At 44.0% G+C, this 16,303-nt stretch overlaps 1 protein-coding gene across 1 annotated transcript in view; it reads right to left on the bottom strand.

Moving 5' to 3' along the window:
* LOC103072817 (multidrug resistance-associated protein 4) overlaps nucleotides 1-16,303 on the bottom strand; it is a 133,988-nt gene that overhangs the window by 103,238 nt on the left and 14,447 nt on the right. The window contains 5 exon segments of the mRNA XM_082931478.1: nucleotides 2,884-2,970; nucleotides 3,198-3,292; nucleotides 11,305-11,496; nucleotides 15,305-15,406; nucleotides 15,975-16,034. Coding sequence (XP_082787604.1) covers nucleotides 2,884-2,970; nucleotides 3,198-3,292; nucleotides 11,305-11,496; nucleotides 15,305-15,406; nucleotides 15,975-16,034 — 536 coding nt within the window.

Genomic DNA, 16,303 nt, shown 5'->3' with positions numbered 1-16,303 from the left:
CCTGTGAAGGGCTGGAGCGGAAAGGGCGAACTGTGTGTGTGGACAGCAGCGTGGGCATCTGACCAGGACAGGCCTGAAGAGCTGGTGACGCGGGAGCCGGGGGGTCTGGCGATGTGGGGCTCTCTGAACCAAAACGGGATCCACAGCTGGACACAGGTGAGACTGCATCAGTTCACCTAAGGCTCTAACCTTCTGCAGGTGAGAGAATCCACTTAAGGTTTACAACGTATAGTTGGAAAACTCACAAACCTTAATAACCTTGGCTATAGATTCATGACTAAGGGAAACTGTTAGTGGCAGGTAGAAGTGAGATTCGTTCACTTTTAATACAAAACACTCCCCATTACTAAGCTTTAACACGACCACCATCTTTCAGAGCGTACTGTTCCATCCAATTTTCTAACTCGTTGAGAACATTCTCCAGTTGCTGCCGAGTGATTTCCTGAACTGCCTTCCTGCTCCCTGCCCTAAGTTTTCCCAAAAAACGTGGTTCTGATTAGCAAACAACAGTCTGAACAAGCTTGCTTCTATCAAGTGTACATCCAAGGTCATTAAATCCAAAAGGTTGGAAAGGACTTTATAAACACCTCCTGTGCTGGAAAAAGAACTTGGGAGAGCCTTTGTGATAAGCACACTGATCCGTGGCAATCAGAATACCTTCCTCTCTCCTCCCTGTGACATGAATGCAATGGCCAGCGGAAACTGTTCTTGGAGTGATGGAGAACTTGGGCAGACACACACAAGACTGAGTGACAGACATCTGTGAATGCAGGGCAGGGCGCTGGGAACAGGGAGGCTGAGCTACTCAAGACCCAGGAGGGTGGGAGTGGGGAACCTCTGTCACAGCACTAGTGCCTGTCACTGAACTCGTGACAAGACACAAGGCACTTCTCTAAGGGAAAATTCATAAAGTCACGATCAGGAGAGGGTGGGAAAGGCAGTCAGATCAGAGAGCTGGAGGCCATGCCACGTGCCAGCTGCGCTGCTCTCTCGTGTTCTGAAAGATTCAATGCTACTGTGCATTTTTTGTGTGTGTGTTAAGATATACGTAAAATGAAATTTACCATTTTAACCATTTTTAAGCATATACCTCAGTGGCATTAAGTACACTCACACTGCTGTGCAGCCATCACCACGATCCATCTGCAGAGCTCTTTCATCACCTTAACACTAAGCACAGGTACATACTGACTCTGGTGGAACCTGCCCCCAACCCCTGCTTAGTGGACGTGGAATCCCAGCCCCTCGTATCCAGAGCTCAGGGCTGCCTCACCTGTCTCTCTCTCACACTGCTGCCTCTGCTGAAATCTCTCTACTTTGCTATTCTGGACCTGCTGTAAATCAATCATGTCTCCCCAGATTCACTTGTTGACACCGTAGCTGCCAGTACCTTAGAATTTGGTGTCAGGGCCTTTAAAGAGGTAACTGTTATTCTTAATGAGGGTGGGGCTAATCCAATCTGACTGGTGTCCTTAGAAGAAGAGACTGAGACGTAAGGACAGAGACACAGGGGTGCATGTGAACAGAGGAAAGCCCAGAGGAAAAGACAGGACACAGTGAGGTGGGTGCCATCAGAAGTCCACACCTTGATCTTGGACTTCTAGCTTCCAGAACTGTGAGAAAACTAATTTCTATTGTTTAAGCCCCCCCCCCCCCGCATCTGTGACAACCTGCTATAGACAATGCTGTGTCCTCAAATTTCATACACATTAAACCTAATCCCCACTGTGAAGGTACTGGAGATGGGGCAGTTAGGAGGTGAACAGGTCATGAGTGTAGAGCCTTCATGAATGGGATTAGTGCCCTTATAAAAGGGACCCACACAGCTCCCTCACCCCTTCCACCATATGAAGACACAGGAATCAAGCCCTCACCAGACACCAAATCTGCCAGTACCCTGACCTCGGGCTTTCCCAGCCTCCAGAACTGTGAGACATAAATTTCTGTTATTTATAAGCCACCCAGTCTATGGTCTCCTGTGAGAGCAGCCTGGACAGACAGAGCCCTAGCAAACAGAGGAACTGACAGCGAGAATTTCCAAATAGCTTCTCTTTGCTGTAGGACCTGCATCCTCCAGCTGAGGACGTGCCTGCTGTTCTTCTCACAGCCTTGCTTCTTCCCACCTCTACACCTGTGCCTCTACTATTCCTTTAGCAAAAGGAACTGAATCCTATCCTCAGCCTCCACAAACCGTGCCCAGCCTGCAGGCCCACAGGGCACTTCCCGCTAAGGCCAGTGCACAGGGAGCTTTCCAACTTCACCTGAAAGCCCATAGCTGCCCACTTCTACTTCCATTTAGCATTTACCATCCTATAAACAAACCCTCTAAACCGCGATTCTGCTGACCTCTTCCCAGGCATCTGTCTTAACAAGCTCCACAGACACAGATTCCTTAGAGGCAGAAACGAGAGCTGAACGTCTTAGTCTCCCTTATTCTGCCCCGTGTGGGTCCTTCCCCTCTCCTGGCTCACTGTTCTCCTTTGTAAACTAAGAGGTTTTGTGCAACAACATCTGTAAGGGCATGGATCTCAGTGCACACAGCAGGGCTTTAATAAGTGCAGCTGGAAGGGCTCGTGGGCTTTAACAAGGTGAACGACAGCAAGGTAACTAACCGTGGGGTAGACGTGGGCGCCGTTTCAGAAAAAGCAAGTTCACGAGGCTTTCGAAGAGGCCAGTCTAGACTCCGTAGACGCCTCAGTCAGCGTGGGTTAGGACACATTATACACAGAAAAGCATCAGAGCTGTTCTGCTTCAGGGGTTCCGTGGCCAAACAAGAGCCACTGACAACAAATTCCAGAAACTCAAAGTGAAAGTCAGGATTTCAGCCTGATCTCTACAGGGTTCTTGGAAAGCAGAAATGATGGAAAACAGGAGCAAACTCACAGTTCGAACAGGTGCCTGCTCACTTCTGCATCTACTGCACTGAGCGGATCGTCCAGGAGGTAGATGTCTGCATCCTGATACACGGCTCTAGGAAACGTGGAGAGATGTCAGGAGAAGAACGCCTCAAGCTTCCTGTGTCCCATCTTTGAATCAAGATGGTGTCCAACAAATCATCATTCATTCCAAGAGCCCATGGAAAAGGGCCAAGACCATGCTTCACACAGGGCCCACCCGGTGAGCGGGGTCTGCGAGCTCACTTCCACTAAGCGCCATGGAGGAGGGAGGGGCAGGAAGGCAACTGAAACGCCATTTACCTTGCGAGGTTGACCCGGGCTTTCTGGCCTCCACTCAGCGTGGTTCCCCGGTCTCCTATCACAGTTAGGTCTCCATCCTCCAAAAGCTGTAAATCCTACATGGAGACAGAAAAGGGGAAAAAGAGAAAGATTTCAAATGTGTTCTCCTGCCATCCTAACCTTTTTAGCATTAGTTCTTCATACAAGTATTTGATCAAAAGCAATGGGTACATTTCATAGTGACTAATCCGTAACCTTAAACATTTTAAAAAACATCTCTCAGGGTTCTTCGTGTGTTTACATTCTGTAGTTTTTCACAACATTTATGCATGAGGTCATTTTAACAGATACTTACTGAGGATCGACTATATGCCAGGCACTGTTCTGGGCACAAGGAATTCAGCCATGAGGAAACATAGTCCCTAGAGTTTCTTTCCATGGTGGGAGATGGAAAATTAACATGAGTGCAAGTACTAAGGACTAGAAGAAAAAAGAAGCCAACTGAGGGGGATAGGGAGTAAAGGAGGAAGAGTGAGTCACTACTGGGGTCAAGAAGGGCTCAGTTCAGAGGAGCTTGGAGCAGATCTTTTGGAGGGTGGAGGGGCTTACACAGACCTGGAGAGAGTGCTCCGCACAGAGCAATGAGCGAGTACAAAGGCTATGGGGCAGACGGCCAAGGTGTCCCGGGACAAGCAAGGAGGCCCGGAGAGCAGAAGCAGAGTGAGAACGAGGAGAACGAGGGCAGAGTCAGGGCAGGAGGAGCCCTGGTTTCAGCCCAGTAAAAGGGGGAGGGGAACGGGGGGCCTGACACGGTCTGAGGCTTTTAAGGAATCACTCCTGCCTCTTTGTGGAGGACAGACAGTAAGCGGGGAGGGTGAGAGGATACCAGTTAGGAGGCTACGACAGTAACCTAGGTGAGAGATGACAGTGGCCAGGACCAGAGTGGGAGAAGTGAGGATGGAGAGACGGGGTCACACACTCCACACACACTGGGAAGGTGGAGTCTGTAAGGCCTGCTGATGGGATGGGTGTAGGTGGTAAGAGGACTGTGTTGTGTGGGGCATGAGGAAGGGGAAGAACAGGGTCTCCATTTACTGGGTTGGGGAAGATGGTGGATGCAGGTTTAGGAGACTTCGCTTGTGGACGAGCTGAGATGACCTCTTGGTGAAGTCACAGTGCAGCTGGATATGCAAGTGGGCAGGTCTGGGCTAGAGGCCCAAGCGTGAGGGCTGGTGTCCCAGGCTGGTGAAGGCACAGGACTTTTTTTAAATCAAGGAATAAGTGTGTCTTAAACCGGACATCTTGCTGATCTCGGCCTCAGCTTCCCACTTTCAGAGAAGGGATAACACCTGACCTCTGTCTTCACAGTGATACTTAAAGACATACTGACAGAGTGACAGACAAGGTCTATACAAGAAATGGGAGCAGAAAGAGCAGGCTGGGCAGGAAACACAAAAGCAAAGCAAACATTGTGCTCGAGGGACACCAAGCAGATCAGCTGGACTAAGTAGGTGCCTGTCCGTGGAAGCAAGAAAAACTCAGATTTAAGAAGGATATGAAGTTTTGACTTGAGGATCTGGGAATCTATCAAAAGTTATATTTGAATATTATTTAAGAAGTAAGTAGACAAATCAGAGTACCTGGGAAAAAAAGAAAAGATGACAAGAACATCCCCCAAATGACAAGACTACAACCAGATTTAAGTTACACAGTGTTATATTAGAAACCTTTACTTAGATTGCTTATAATTATCACTGGACAGAACGTGGCATAGACAAGCAGAGTTTGTGGGGAGTTTGCCATCTACTAAACTCCTCAGGCATCAATCTAGGATGCACAGCACTATCTTTCTGCAGATGAAGCCCTCATTTCTTTGTCTTACTTCAGCAAATTTGGGGAGAAAGCAAGTGGCACCCTGGGGGTCTCCATGATAAACAAGTCGTTTGATCTCCCTAAGTCTCATTTTCCCCTTCTACAGAATGTGCTGCAGAAATGAGAGTCAGTAAACTCAAGGATGCTGTGAGAATCAAAAGAAGTGTATGGGGCTTCCCTGGTGGCGCAGTGGTTGAGAATCTGCCTGCTAGTGCAGGGGACACGGGCTCGAGCCCTGGTCTGGGAGGATCCCACATGCCGTGGAGCAACTGAGCCCATGAGCCACAAGTACTGAGCCTGCTCCTCTGGAGCCTGTGCTCCCCAGCAAGAGAGGCCGCGATAGTGAGAGGCCCGCGCACCGCGATGACCCCCGCTTGCCACAACTAGAGAAAGCCCTCGCACAGAAACAAAGACCCAACACAGCAAAAATTAATTAATTAATTAATTTTTTTAAAAAAGAAGTGTATTTCCTCAAGTCCATTCTCTACATCTTTATTCCTGTCCTGGACTTGAGGACACAGAGAGGGGGAAGGGTAAGGTGGGATGAAGTGAGAGAATGGCATGGACTAATATATACCACCAAATGTAAAATAGCTAGCTAGTGGGAAGCAGCCGCATAGCACAGGGAGATCAGCCGGTGCTTTGATTTTTTTAAAAAAGAAGTGTATTTCCTCAAGTCCATTCTCTACATCTTTATTCCTGTCCTGGACTTGAGGACACAGAGAGGGGGAAGGGTAAGGTGGGATGAAGTGAGAGAATGGCATGGACTAATATATACCACCAAATGTAAAATAGCTAGCTAGTGGGAAGCAGCCGCATAGCACAGGGAGATCAGCTCGGTGCTTTGTGACCACCTAGAGGGGTGGGATACGGAGGGTGGGAGGGAGACGCAAGAGGGAGGGGATATGGGGATATATGTATATGTATAGCTGATTCACTTTGTTATACAGCAGAAAATAACACTCAATTGTAAAGCAATTATACTCCAATAAAGATGTTTAAAAAAAAAAAGAAGTGTATGAACACCCTCTGTAAGTGGAAAAAGGACATGAATTGATTATAACTTGCTATTGGTGACTTATCCCTATTTTCTCATCAAACCAACAGTGGGACCCCATTCACAGTGTGAGTCACAACAGGGAAATCACATGACCCTAAGAAGAGAAATACCATCTCCATCATAACCCTCCCTGACAGCCAGAAAGACACATAGGCACACACAGGTCCCCTGCACCCTCACTGGGTTGCATCAAATGAAAGGCAGCAACTGCTCTGTCGTGAAAATTCATCATTATTTTACATTATTTCTTTGTTAAGCTCAGAAGTTTATATCATCTCTTGCTTCTGGTTTTCACGAAAAACAATGAGCCATTTTAAGATAGGTTTCCAGCCTTAAACACAGGCACACATGTGCACACACAGTTACTTAGCCTCCGTTTCACTGTTGACAGTCCTTGCAAACTGTTCCACTTAGATTTTGTGCCTTGATTTTATGTCATTTTGGTTTCCTTCTCAAAATTGCACCTAGCTATAGCACAGCAATCTTAACCACATTCTAGAAGAGGCACTTCAATCTACTCTTTCATTTAGCACAGTTAGGGCATATGAAACAGGCTGAGTCTGGTAGTAGGACTTCAAGTGTGTTATTTACTCTGCAAATTATTTATGGACCAGCCCCAAATGGGAAAACCATTTCAAAGGATTTGCAGTAAAATCCAAGTCAGGCTAATTTCCCAGCCACCATTTTCCGACTAGGTTGAAGGGAAAAGCCTGAGTTGAGCATATATTATAGTTCCTCCCACTGGAGGAATTGTTACCTTTCAGTTAAATTTCACCAATTTGCACTGAAAAGCAGTACACAGACTAGAGAAACACAAGGAAATGGCGACGCTGGTTTGACGCCACCCGTCCTGAAGCACATCGAGGGCCCTTCAGCGATGGTGGAGACTTACAGTAGAAACATCACGGAGCAGAGACTGTGGAAACAGTTGATGAGGAACAGATGTGAGGTCCTGGCAGAGGAGGGCTGGGTTCCGCCTCTGCCTTTCTTCACAGTTTTTCTTCCATTTGGAATTGCCTCTCCTCTCACAGCCTGTCAATATCCTGCCCATCTTTCCAGGCTCAGCCCAAACACACTCTTCCATGAAACCATCCTGGAGTCGTCTCTTTTCCTGCTGGGTTCCTAAGGCTTTGTTTGCATCTTTCATGAAGGACCTTCTCTCGGCTCCTGGAGGGGAAGATCTGTGCACCAAGCACTGTTCTGAACCCTGATAATGATTATCTCTAATCCTCACAACAAGCTGCACAGTAAGTACTGGCCCCATTTCACAGATGAGGAAACTGAGACTAAGTGAGGTTACATCGTTGGTCTGAGGGCTGTCAGCTTTTAAACAGAAGAGTTGGAATCTGAACCAAGCTCACGGCAGTTCATAGGCTTCTTCTCGTTCACATCATGCTATCCAAGTGGTGACTGAAAAGTATATTTGAAATGAAGGCAATACTAAAATAATTCAAGACTTGAAGGCCTCTATACCTAGATAAGGAAGTATCAATAAACTTATTATTCTATGACTGTCAAGGCAATCTGAAAATGTCCAAGTTGGCAGGAATGTGGTAAATATGAAATAAAAGTACAAGCTTGTGGGCACCCAAGAGGGGTTTGTAAATTCAAGAATATGTAAATTAATATATGAGAAAATATTAAACTAGAATTTATCACTGTGATACCTTTAAATAAGTATTGCCTGAAAGTTTTTAAGAGCCTTCAAGTGGCTGAAGATAATATGCAGACAAATATGATATACTATATTACTTACGTTATGGTAACAGAATATTTTTATTGTTGATTTATATAACGTACTATGCGCAAGCACCTATATAAATATCAACTCAAAAATGGAAGTTAAATACTCAGATACCTTCCTTCTTACATGTCACATTTTATGGATGTGATTCTACCAAAAACTAGCTGAGCTTATAATTAATAGCTAATTTATTTTCAAAATCACTCTAACATTTATAGAATGCTTGTTACATCCCTAGCAATCAGGTGCTTTAAAATCATTACTGCATTTCATCCTCAAAACAACCTTATGAGGTTGACAGTATTATTATCTCCACTTTACAGATGAAGAAACAGGCTTGTAAGGTTCAGACAATCAACCAAAATCACACACCTAGTCAACAGAGACCCTGAGACTCAATCCCTGAGCCTTCTGACTCCTGGGCTTTGGAGTTGATGTCATCAGCCTGAATCGATGTTGCCAAATGTGATTACATCTTATCTCTCTATTCTGTTACAGAAAAGTTTTCAGCTCAATGAACTTTAATGTTTACTTCAATTAGATATAGTATAATGCATTTATATTATTATTAACATATGTAATTACGTTAACTAGACCTAGTATAATACATCTATGTTGTTATTAACATATGTAATACAAGAAATGTTGCTTTTTTTCTGTTTCTTTTCCTCAGGATTTGGGGGAAGTGGGAGGTAAGGAGATCTGTAAGGAGAAACCTTTATTATATTTATATGCACCTACGTACATATGTATGGATGTAGAGAAAAGGGCTATAAGAGTAACAATAGCTACCATTTACTAAAATCCTGGCATGTTGCATTTTATAGGCACTGCCTGTAGCCTTTACAGTAATCCCACACCTCCCCCATTTAATAAGAGAGGAAACAGACAAATACCTGGAGTTACCACCCAAGACTGTTTCTCTCCAAAGGCCAAGGCTTTTCTACTACCTGTGCAGTCTCTGTATCTACAGGCCAAAATAATTCCAGAATACCACTTTTATCTGTGACTATCTTATGCCCATCCACTGACACAGGGATTCCAGAAGGAGATAAGCAGAGGATCTCATTACTCATTAAGTGGTTCCCAGGTGTCGTAAAGACCTTGCTGACCCCTTGCTAATCAGAGTCACAGACGACATTTCAGAGCAGCAGCAAAACCTCTTGGAAACCGTCTGACCCAACTCCCTCATTTTGCTGCAGAAACGTCAGAGGCCCAGACAGGAAACAGGACGTGTACAAAGTGACAGCAGGCAAGTGACGAAGCCAGGGCCAGGACTCCGCCCTCCACTCCTTCTCTGCCCTGGGCCTCCCTTCCTGCCAAGGAGGGAATGGGCACGAGGGGCCCCAACTCTATGTCCCGACCACGCAGCACAACAGGAGAGCAGTCCGTGTTTATAAACCTCACATCACGTACAGAAGAATCGCTGTGCAGCCCAATCCCACAGGGGCCCCTTCCCACCAGAGTCTGTGCCGCAGGGACACCCGAGGGTGGGTGAAGCCCCAGAACACGGCCTGAGTTACTGGTCCCATCACCCCACGGGGCTGAGGCAAAGCCTCAGCTGCCGGGGAAAATGCTGAATGGCAGCCACTATCTCAACACCTGTTTTTCTCCAGAGATGCTCAAATGTTGGGGGGAAAGACAGGGCTGAGCTTCACCAGAAAGGCAAGGTCGTGAAAGAAACACCCACACACTGGCCTAGGTCTCTGGAGTATGATCTGGGAATCGGGAGCTGGATGTGATTAAGGTAAAGAGGAAATGTCTGAGATCTGCTTATTCCACATTCAACCTTACCTTCATCCATCACCCGCTGTTTAAAAAGTTCCTTCTTTTAAATTTCTTCATTTGAGAGGCAGCTGACACCGTGGAAAAGCATGGAGTCTATAGTCATGCAGGAACAGACTGAACGTGAGGTGCAAATGTTGAGGAAAGCTGTTTCATCTCTCCAAGCCTCAGTTTTACCAACTATAAAATGAGGGTGGTGACATCGAGGACACTCACAAAAAATTAATAGCCCATACACTTTTTATGTGCAGCATGAGCGTCTGTGAGCGATAGAAAAATGATTTGCACATGGACTCTGAATAAATGGCAGCTACTGTTCTCACTGTTATACATTTGCTTTCCCCCTTCTTTTCTTCCACGATATATATACCACTTAATAAAAATCTAGCTCATTACTGCTAATTTGATGTCATTTCTGCAAATGCACAATCTCCCATTAACAATAACCTGGGAGAAAGAAACAGAAGCCCATTAAAGCAAGCAATTCTGCTTTGTCCACATCAACTGATACAATCTATGATGTTCAAGCCATTGTTCAAGCAGAATTACTCTTTCCTCAAAAGGCGGGTTTGGAGCCCTCAACGCCACACCCTTGAAAGCCTGTCCCAGCCTTTTCCTCACAGCATAAAAGGGCAGTCAGACATCCAGAATGCACTGAACAGACCCCGGGGGAGCCCTTTAATGCTATTATTCACTGATTTTTATAATCCAAGAGAGTAACATCGTATTTATCTTTCTTTCTGCCAAATTACATTCTCCTATCAGATAAGTTCAGTTTTCATCATTCATTCACTAAGTTCATTTACATCCCAACAGAGTTAAATGTTTCAGTTGCCATCTTCTGTGAAACTCAATGCCATTTGTGAAAACAACCTTTCCCCCAGTGAAACAATGCAATATTAAGAAGAAATTTTAAAGAGTTCCGCTTTCCTTAAATAATAAAACACAAGTCAAAAATGAAGTGGAGAGGGAAACCTACAGACTGAAAGGGAAGGAGGAGGCATCAACAAAGCGCAGGGGGCAGACCTTACGTGGAGCCTGATTCAAACCACCAGCAAATGAGATTTCTCAGTGAGATGATTAACAACATGCAAACACAGACTAGAAGGTTGATGATATTCAGGAATTTGGGTTACATTTCAGGTGTAATAACGTGGCGACTTTTTTCCAGAGGCTTTCCTATCTTTTAGAGAAAACTAGTGAAATGTTTACAGATGAACTAATCTGAGGTCTAGGATCTGCTTCAGAATAATTTGGGGTGGGAGTGGGGCTGGCAGCGGGCAGGGGTAGAGATGCAGCAAGACTGGCCACGAGCTGATCCTGGCTGAAGCTGGGGGTGGGTTCATGAGTATTCACTACACTGTGCTCTCTGTTTTTTACAAATTTTTGTAATTACCCATTAAAAAGAGAAGTTAAAAGTGAATAAAACTTTACAAAGTGAAACAACTCCCTCCCCAAAAAAGACATTCTATGATTGTCGTTATCACATCAGGATTCAAATAGTAACATACATGTGTGCATATTTACCCAGAGACGAGATTAAAGTATTAAGCAACATTAACAGATCTTTCAAAATTTGAAAGAAACTTTTAACAAACCTTGTAGTTTAAACCAACGCTCTCATTATTTGAAATTCGAGTATATGCAACTCAAAAGTCACGACTCACCTTTTTCAAAGCACAAGCCTTTATTACTTTTTCATATCGTTCTTTTTCATATTTCTTCCCAAATAGAATATTACTCCTCAGAGTTTCTGAAAACACCCAGGGCTGCTGAGAAATATACGCGATCCTCCCGTGCACGCTGACCAGCCCCTGGCTCGGGGGCAGCTCCCCCAGCATAGCACTCAACAGTGACGACTGAAACAGATGCCAACACACACACGTGAACAGGCAGCACTCAGGACGGACACGCCAGCAGAACAACTGTCCCCACCCTGGGCACTTGATAAACGATAGAACCCCTTCCTTTAGAATAACGAAAAAATAAGATTCTAAACCCTTTCATTTAGAATCTTATTCTAAAGGAATAGGACTAAGTACAGTATTCTAAACCCTTTCGTTTAGAATAGGATTAAGGCAGGACAAAAAAAAAATGGAAAAATAACACTAATGGTCAACGTAAACTAATGGTTGATAAGGATTATTAATAGCATAACAATCTACTCTGCCCAAGAGTTTCGCCCAAATGAAGTGCTATATTCAGCAAAGACTAATTAAGAATGTTTAACATTCTTAACTAGCAGAGCAGCCCAGCAGGACGTGTATTTCATGTATCTGATGTTTAATGCAGCTGTTCTTGCATCCAGGTATCCTTTACTTGACAAATACTTGCTCTTAAAAAGCTGTGTGTGAAGAATATACCCAAAATTATTAAAAGAACTCTGAAGTGAGTTGTGTCCAAAGAGCAAAAGTCCATCATAAAGGAAGTCATCACCCTCTTGTGTACACATCACCCTCTTGTGTACACATCCCACATTTAGATTTCTGTATTTTGTTGTACAGAACACAGGAGACTAAGTGCATGTGCACATGTTCTTAAAATCTCTTGCAACACACAGACGTGGCGTGTCTGTGTCCACACCACCACAGCGCTCACCACACTGGGCTGAAATAATCTGCCTGCGTTATCTGTCTCGCCCCAGAACATGGCTGCCTCTGGAGGGCAGAGGCGTCTGGGGCTTGCTCACGTCTGTTATCTTTAGCTCCAGCACATGGCTGCACATTCACTACACGTGCACTGACGGGACCACGTCAAGTCACATGAGGAAATGCTCAAAGCTTCCCGGAAGAGCCATTACAACCTCCAGACCTCCTGGAGGGCCCACTGTGACAGAAAGAAGTCCCCACTGTCTCATTCTGTCCTGAACAGCTGTCACATAAATCATTTCCTTCACTGAGACGTCCAAAGTCCCGACAAGCAGTTCCCAACTGTGTAACACGAAGAACCAGGAAGGAAAACACAACGTGCTTTACTAGCTTATTAAAATAATGTACTTAATAGAATATTCAGTATGAGGTTTTTAATCATTTGTAAGTTTTCATTATGACCCTTGGTTTTAACTGTCTATTTCATTAATCTCCACAAGGTGGCAGCATAAGTGCATACATGCCTGGCCCTTTACTAATAAATAATTTGAAATCTCCACTAACAGCTCCATTTTCATTTGATAAAGAATGAATCTCAGTAATGCTCAGCACGCAAAGGGGCACTTTATAGGATAAAGTCACTCTGGGTAAATTAACTCTTACAAATAACGGTCAAAGCTCTAATTTCACGAGAGCTCTAATTTAACACCAACAGCAACAAAAAATGGGGAATAAAGAAATTAATTATGGGGACTTCCCTGGTGGCGTAGTGGTTAAGAATCCGCCTGCCAATGCAGGGGACCCAACACAGCCAAATATAAATGAATGAATGAATGAATGAATTTTTTAAAACTCTATTTAAAAAAATTAATTATGACATCATGGGTCAGAGTGATAAAGCCTCATATTTATACATGTTTCATGTATTACCTGTCCTGGCTAAACAGGGGCAATAAAGTATTTCTACTGTAAGAAAAACAAAAAACATGAAGATACCTGCGACAGCACACAACCCAACGCGAGGGAGAAGGAAGTACTCATCGTGCCAATCACAGGTAGTATTCCTGAGAGACGTAAGAGTGTATGCCTGTGTTAAGAAAATTGTCAGTAACTGCTAATGTTTAAAAAGTAAAAAAGAGTGGTTACACTTGATTCGTAAAATGCCCAAAAGATCGAAAGGCAGAGTCTGCATCATCTTCAAAATGAAAAATTTTGCTGGAAAGAACTAAACTAATTATAATACATTCACATACTAAAATAAATGACAATTATTTTTCATCACCAAAAAAACTAGCCCCAGATTTTATAGGTATTACAAATCTATCAATAAGAGGCTAGATTTTAATACATGAGAAACATTTTCTAAGCTTCTCCATTCCTTTCTTCCTGTCTGACACCTAGGGTTCCTATTTTACTACCTTTCGCTCAGTCACGACAACAAAACAATGAGCCACATACAAACATCAGCTTCCTGTTGCAGCCCTTCACAGTCTATCAGGGCCAGACACTGAGTTCCCTCCCTGTTCAGGCTTCAGGATCGGGCACTGCTCGGCCGTGACCAGAAGGGGGCAGCACTCGACAGCGCAGGGGTACCGGGGACTGTCTCCTGATTATCCAGGCTCAGGCGGCACTGACTCAACAAGGACCGTCTGAGGCATGATCATCTGATCATCAGCTGAGCCCCACTCTGTAGCAGAGACCGTTTGAAATCCCTGCCCCGTGGAGATCTGGAGGCTCTCACAGGACCATTTATTTTAAAGCTTCAAGATTGAGACCAAGTCCCATCATTTCATGAATGAGACCTGGGTCCCCGAAAACCTCCCCCACCTGCCCACCTGGCTGTATAGCAGAGCAGGTTACAGAGCTCATGTCTATCTCCTGCCTCCCAACCCAGCATGCCCTTCATTCAGAAGCAGCTTCTCCCCAAAACCTCCAATGTCTGTGCCCCTCCCCCTCCGAGGGCTCTCTCACCCATGACCTAAGTCGACAGGTCCTAATTACTAATGACCCCAGTGTGGAGCAGAATCCTTCCATAAGCAAGGCCAGGACAACAGAATAGGGTGTTCTGTAGCATAATGCAAGTTGCACAGAAGTCTGAGAACATGTTACTAAGTTCTTGAAAGAAGAACAAAGGAGCTCATTTAAAAATGCTACATAGTTTGGTACAAAAGAAATTTGGTAATGGGTCATTCAAAGTATGTGTTAGCATTCACACAGAGTCGCCTTTATAATGGAACTTTAATGATGCTTTCCATAAATGTGCATTATGATGAGAAATACCACGCTGGAGGTAAATCCATGTGCACAGAGGACCACGGAACCAGGGGGCAGGGGGAGCGTTTCAGTTGTCGGTAAAGGGGCTGCACAGGGTGTGCAATATTGACAACTTCTTGAGAGCAGACCCTGTGTGTTTTCTGTTTGCCTGAACATCATAAATAAACCAAGTGCTGGAAAAATCACCAGTTCTCCCTGTCAGCTTGCCACACAGTGCAACCCTCCAACTGGGAATCACTGGTGCTCACTATGTCCTCCTGCTGTCACCTCCCCGTCCCTGGCTGCCACCAAAGTAGCCAGAACCATCTAGAAGCTTAGGATGGGGAGCCTCCACCCTGCCCGACAGTAGATCTGTATGAAGATCCATGGCTTCACTCCATATGTAATAAGATGATCTGAGAAATCAAGGCAAAAAATGTACACTGATTCCCCAAAGCTTCTGGTCTGTAACAACTGTTCATGTACCTGTTAGTTAACCCATTCCATACTGCAGCATTTTGTCTGTGCAATCCTATAAAATCTAACATTACAAACGTTACATACTTGAAGTTCAAAATGTGCTAATACTTTGAAAGCTCTCCTGAAAATGAGATAGAGAGCAACATGTCCAACGTCTCAGGCTGATTTTATACTTAATCTCCAGTAGTTGCAAACCTATTCCTGATTTTGAGAATTTTTATAACATACTTTCAGTAAATGAGCAAATCACACTTTACAACATGTGTAAAGTCTGAAAATTCTCTGATAAATCTATGTCTTCAGTTGTCTGTTAGCAGTCAAGATCTCAGAATGAAGATTTTGTTACCTCATCCCAAAAAGCAGTGAAATCTTGCACGTCCACTACGGTTTTACCATCTGATGGCAGCTGAGGGTTGCACTGTGATATCTCATCAAGTAACGGAAAAGTCTACAGAAAAGATAAAACAGATTGTTTAAACTGCAGGAACAAAACACAAACAAAAATAAGCGCTTTCCTGGAATTTGCAAGAAAAAACTTTATACAGCTTATATATCATTTTGCCAACTATATTTAAAATGTTGGTTCACATCAGAACATACTAAATAATATATAGAATAATATATACTATTATTCTAGCATATAGTATATACAATCATACAGTATACACAGTATACATGTATAGATTATATATATTATATATGTATATTATATATATGTGTGTGTGTGTGTGTGTGTGTGTGTGTGTGTGTGTGTGTGTGTGTATATATATAAATAAATAAAAGAAAGAGTTCCAGGCCACAAGAAAAGTTGTAACTTTCTCAACAAGTATACCGGCTTACTAGTTCCTCCTTAAGGAGAAAATATGGCTCCAAACTCCCAACACGTTTAAAACCTGGACATTTTTATTGTTTTACTTTTGTGTTACTAACAACAAACAGGGGAGTTGGAGTTGGTAGGAAATGATTCCATAAATATTTCCTGAATCCCACCATATACCAAGCACCATGTGACATACTAGGAACACAGAGAGGAAGGCCATTCCCAGGCCTTCAGGAATCAGGTGGCACAGGACAAGCTGGGAACACAAGACAAATGGCAGAGACTCAACGAAAACCCTGGCTCTGCCTGTTTTGAGTCGTGACCTTTTCCCGGGCACTTAAGTATACTCTGGTCTTCTCATGCACGTTAACTCAGTATCACTGCTTGTCATTAACTATCACTCAAATCATTGCTCTAAAAATGAAATGCTCTTATTAAGTTTCTATCTCTTAAAAAATAGTTTACAAGCATCTGTTCACAATCACTTGTCTCTCCTTAGTCAGTGCCCTCTCTCCTCGACAGCAG

The sequence above is a fragment of the Lipotes vexillifer genome, unplaced genomic scaffold (genome assembly GCF_000442215.2).
Source record: "Lipotes vexillifer unplaced genomic scaffold, Lipotes_vexillifer_v1.1 scaffold1130, whole genome shotgun sequence".
NCBI classification, from domain to species: Eukaryota; Metazoa; Chordata; class Mammalia; order Artiodactyla; family Lipotidae; genus Lipotes; species Lipotes vexillifer.
Note: the sequence above shows the minus strand (reverse complement) of the source record. Positions and strands in the feature narration are given on the sequence as shown.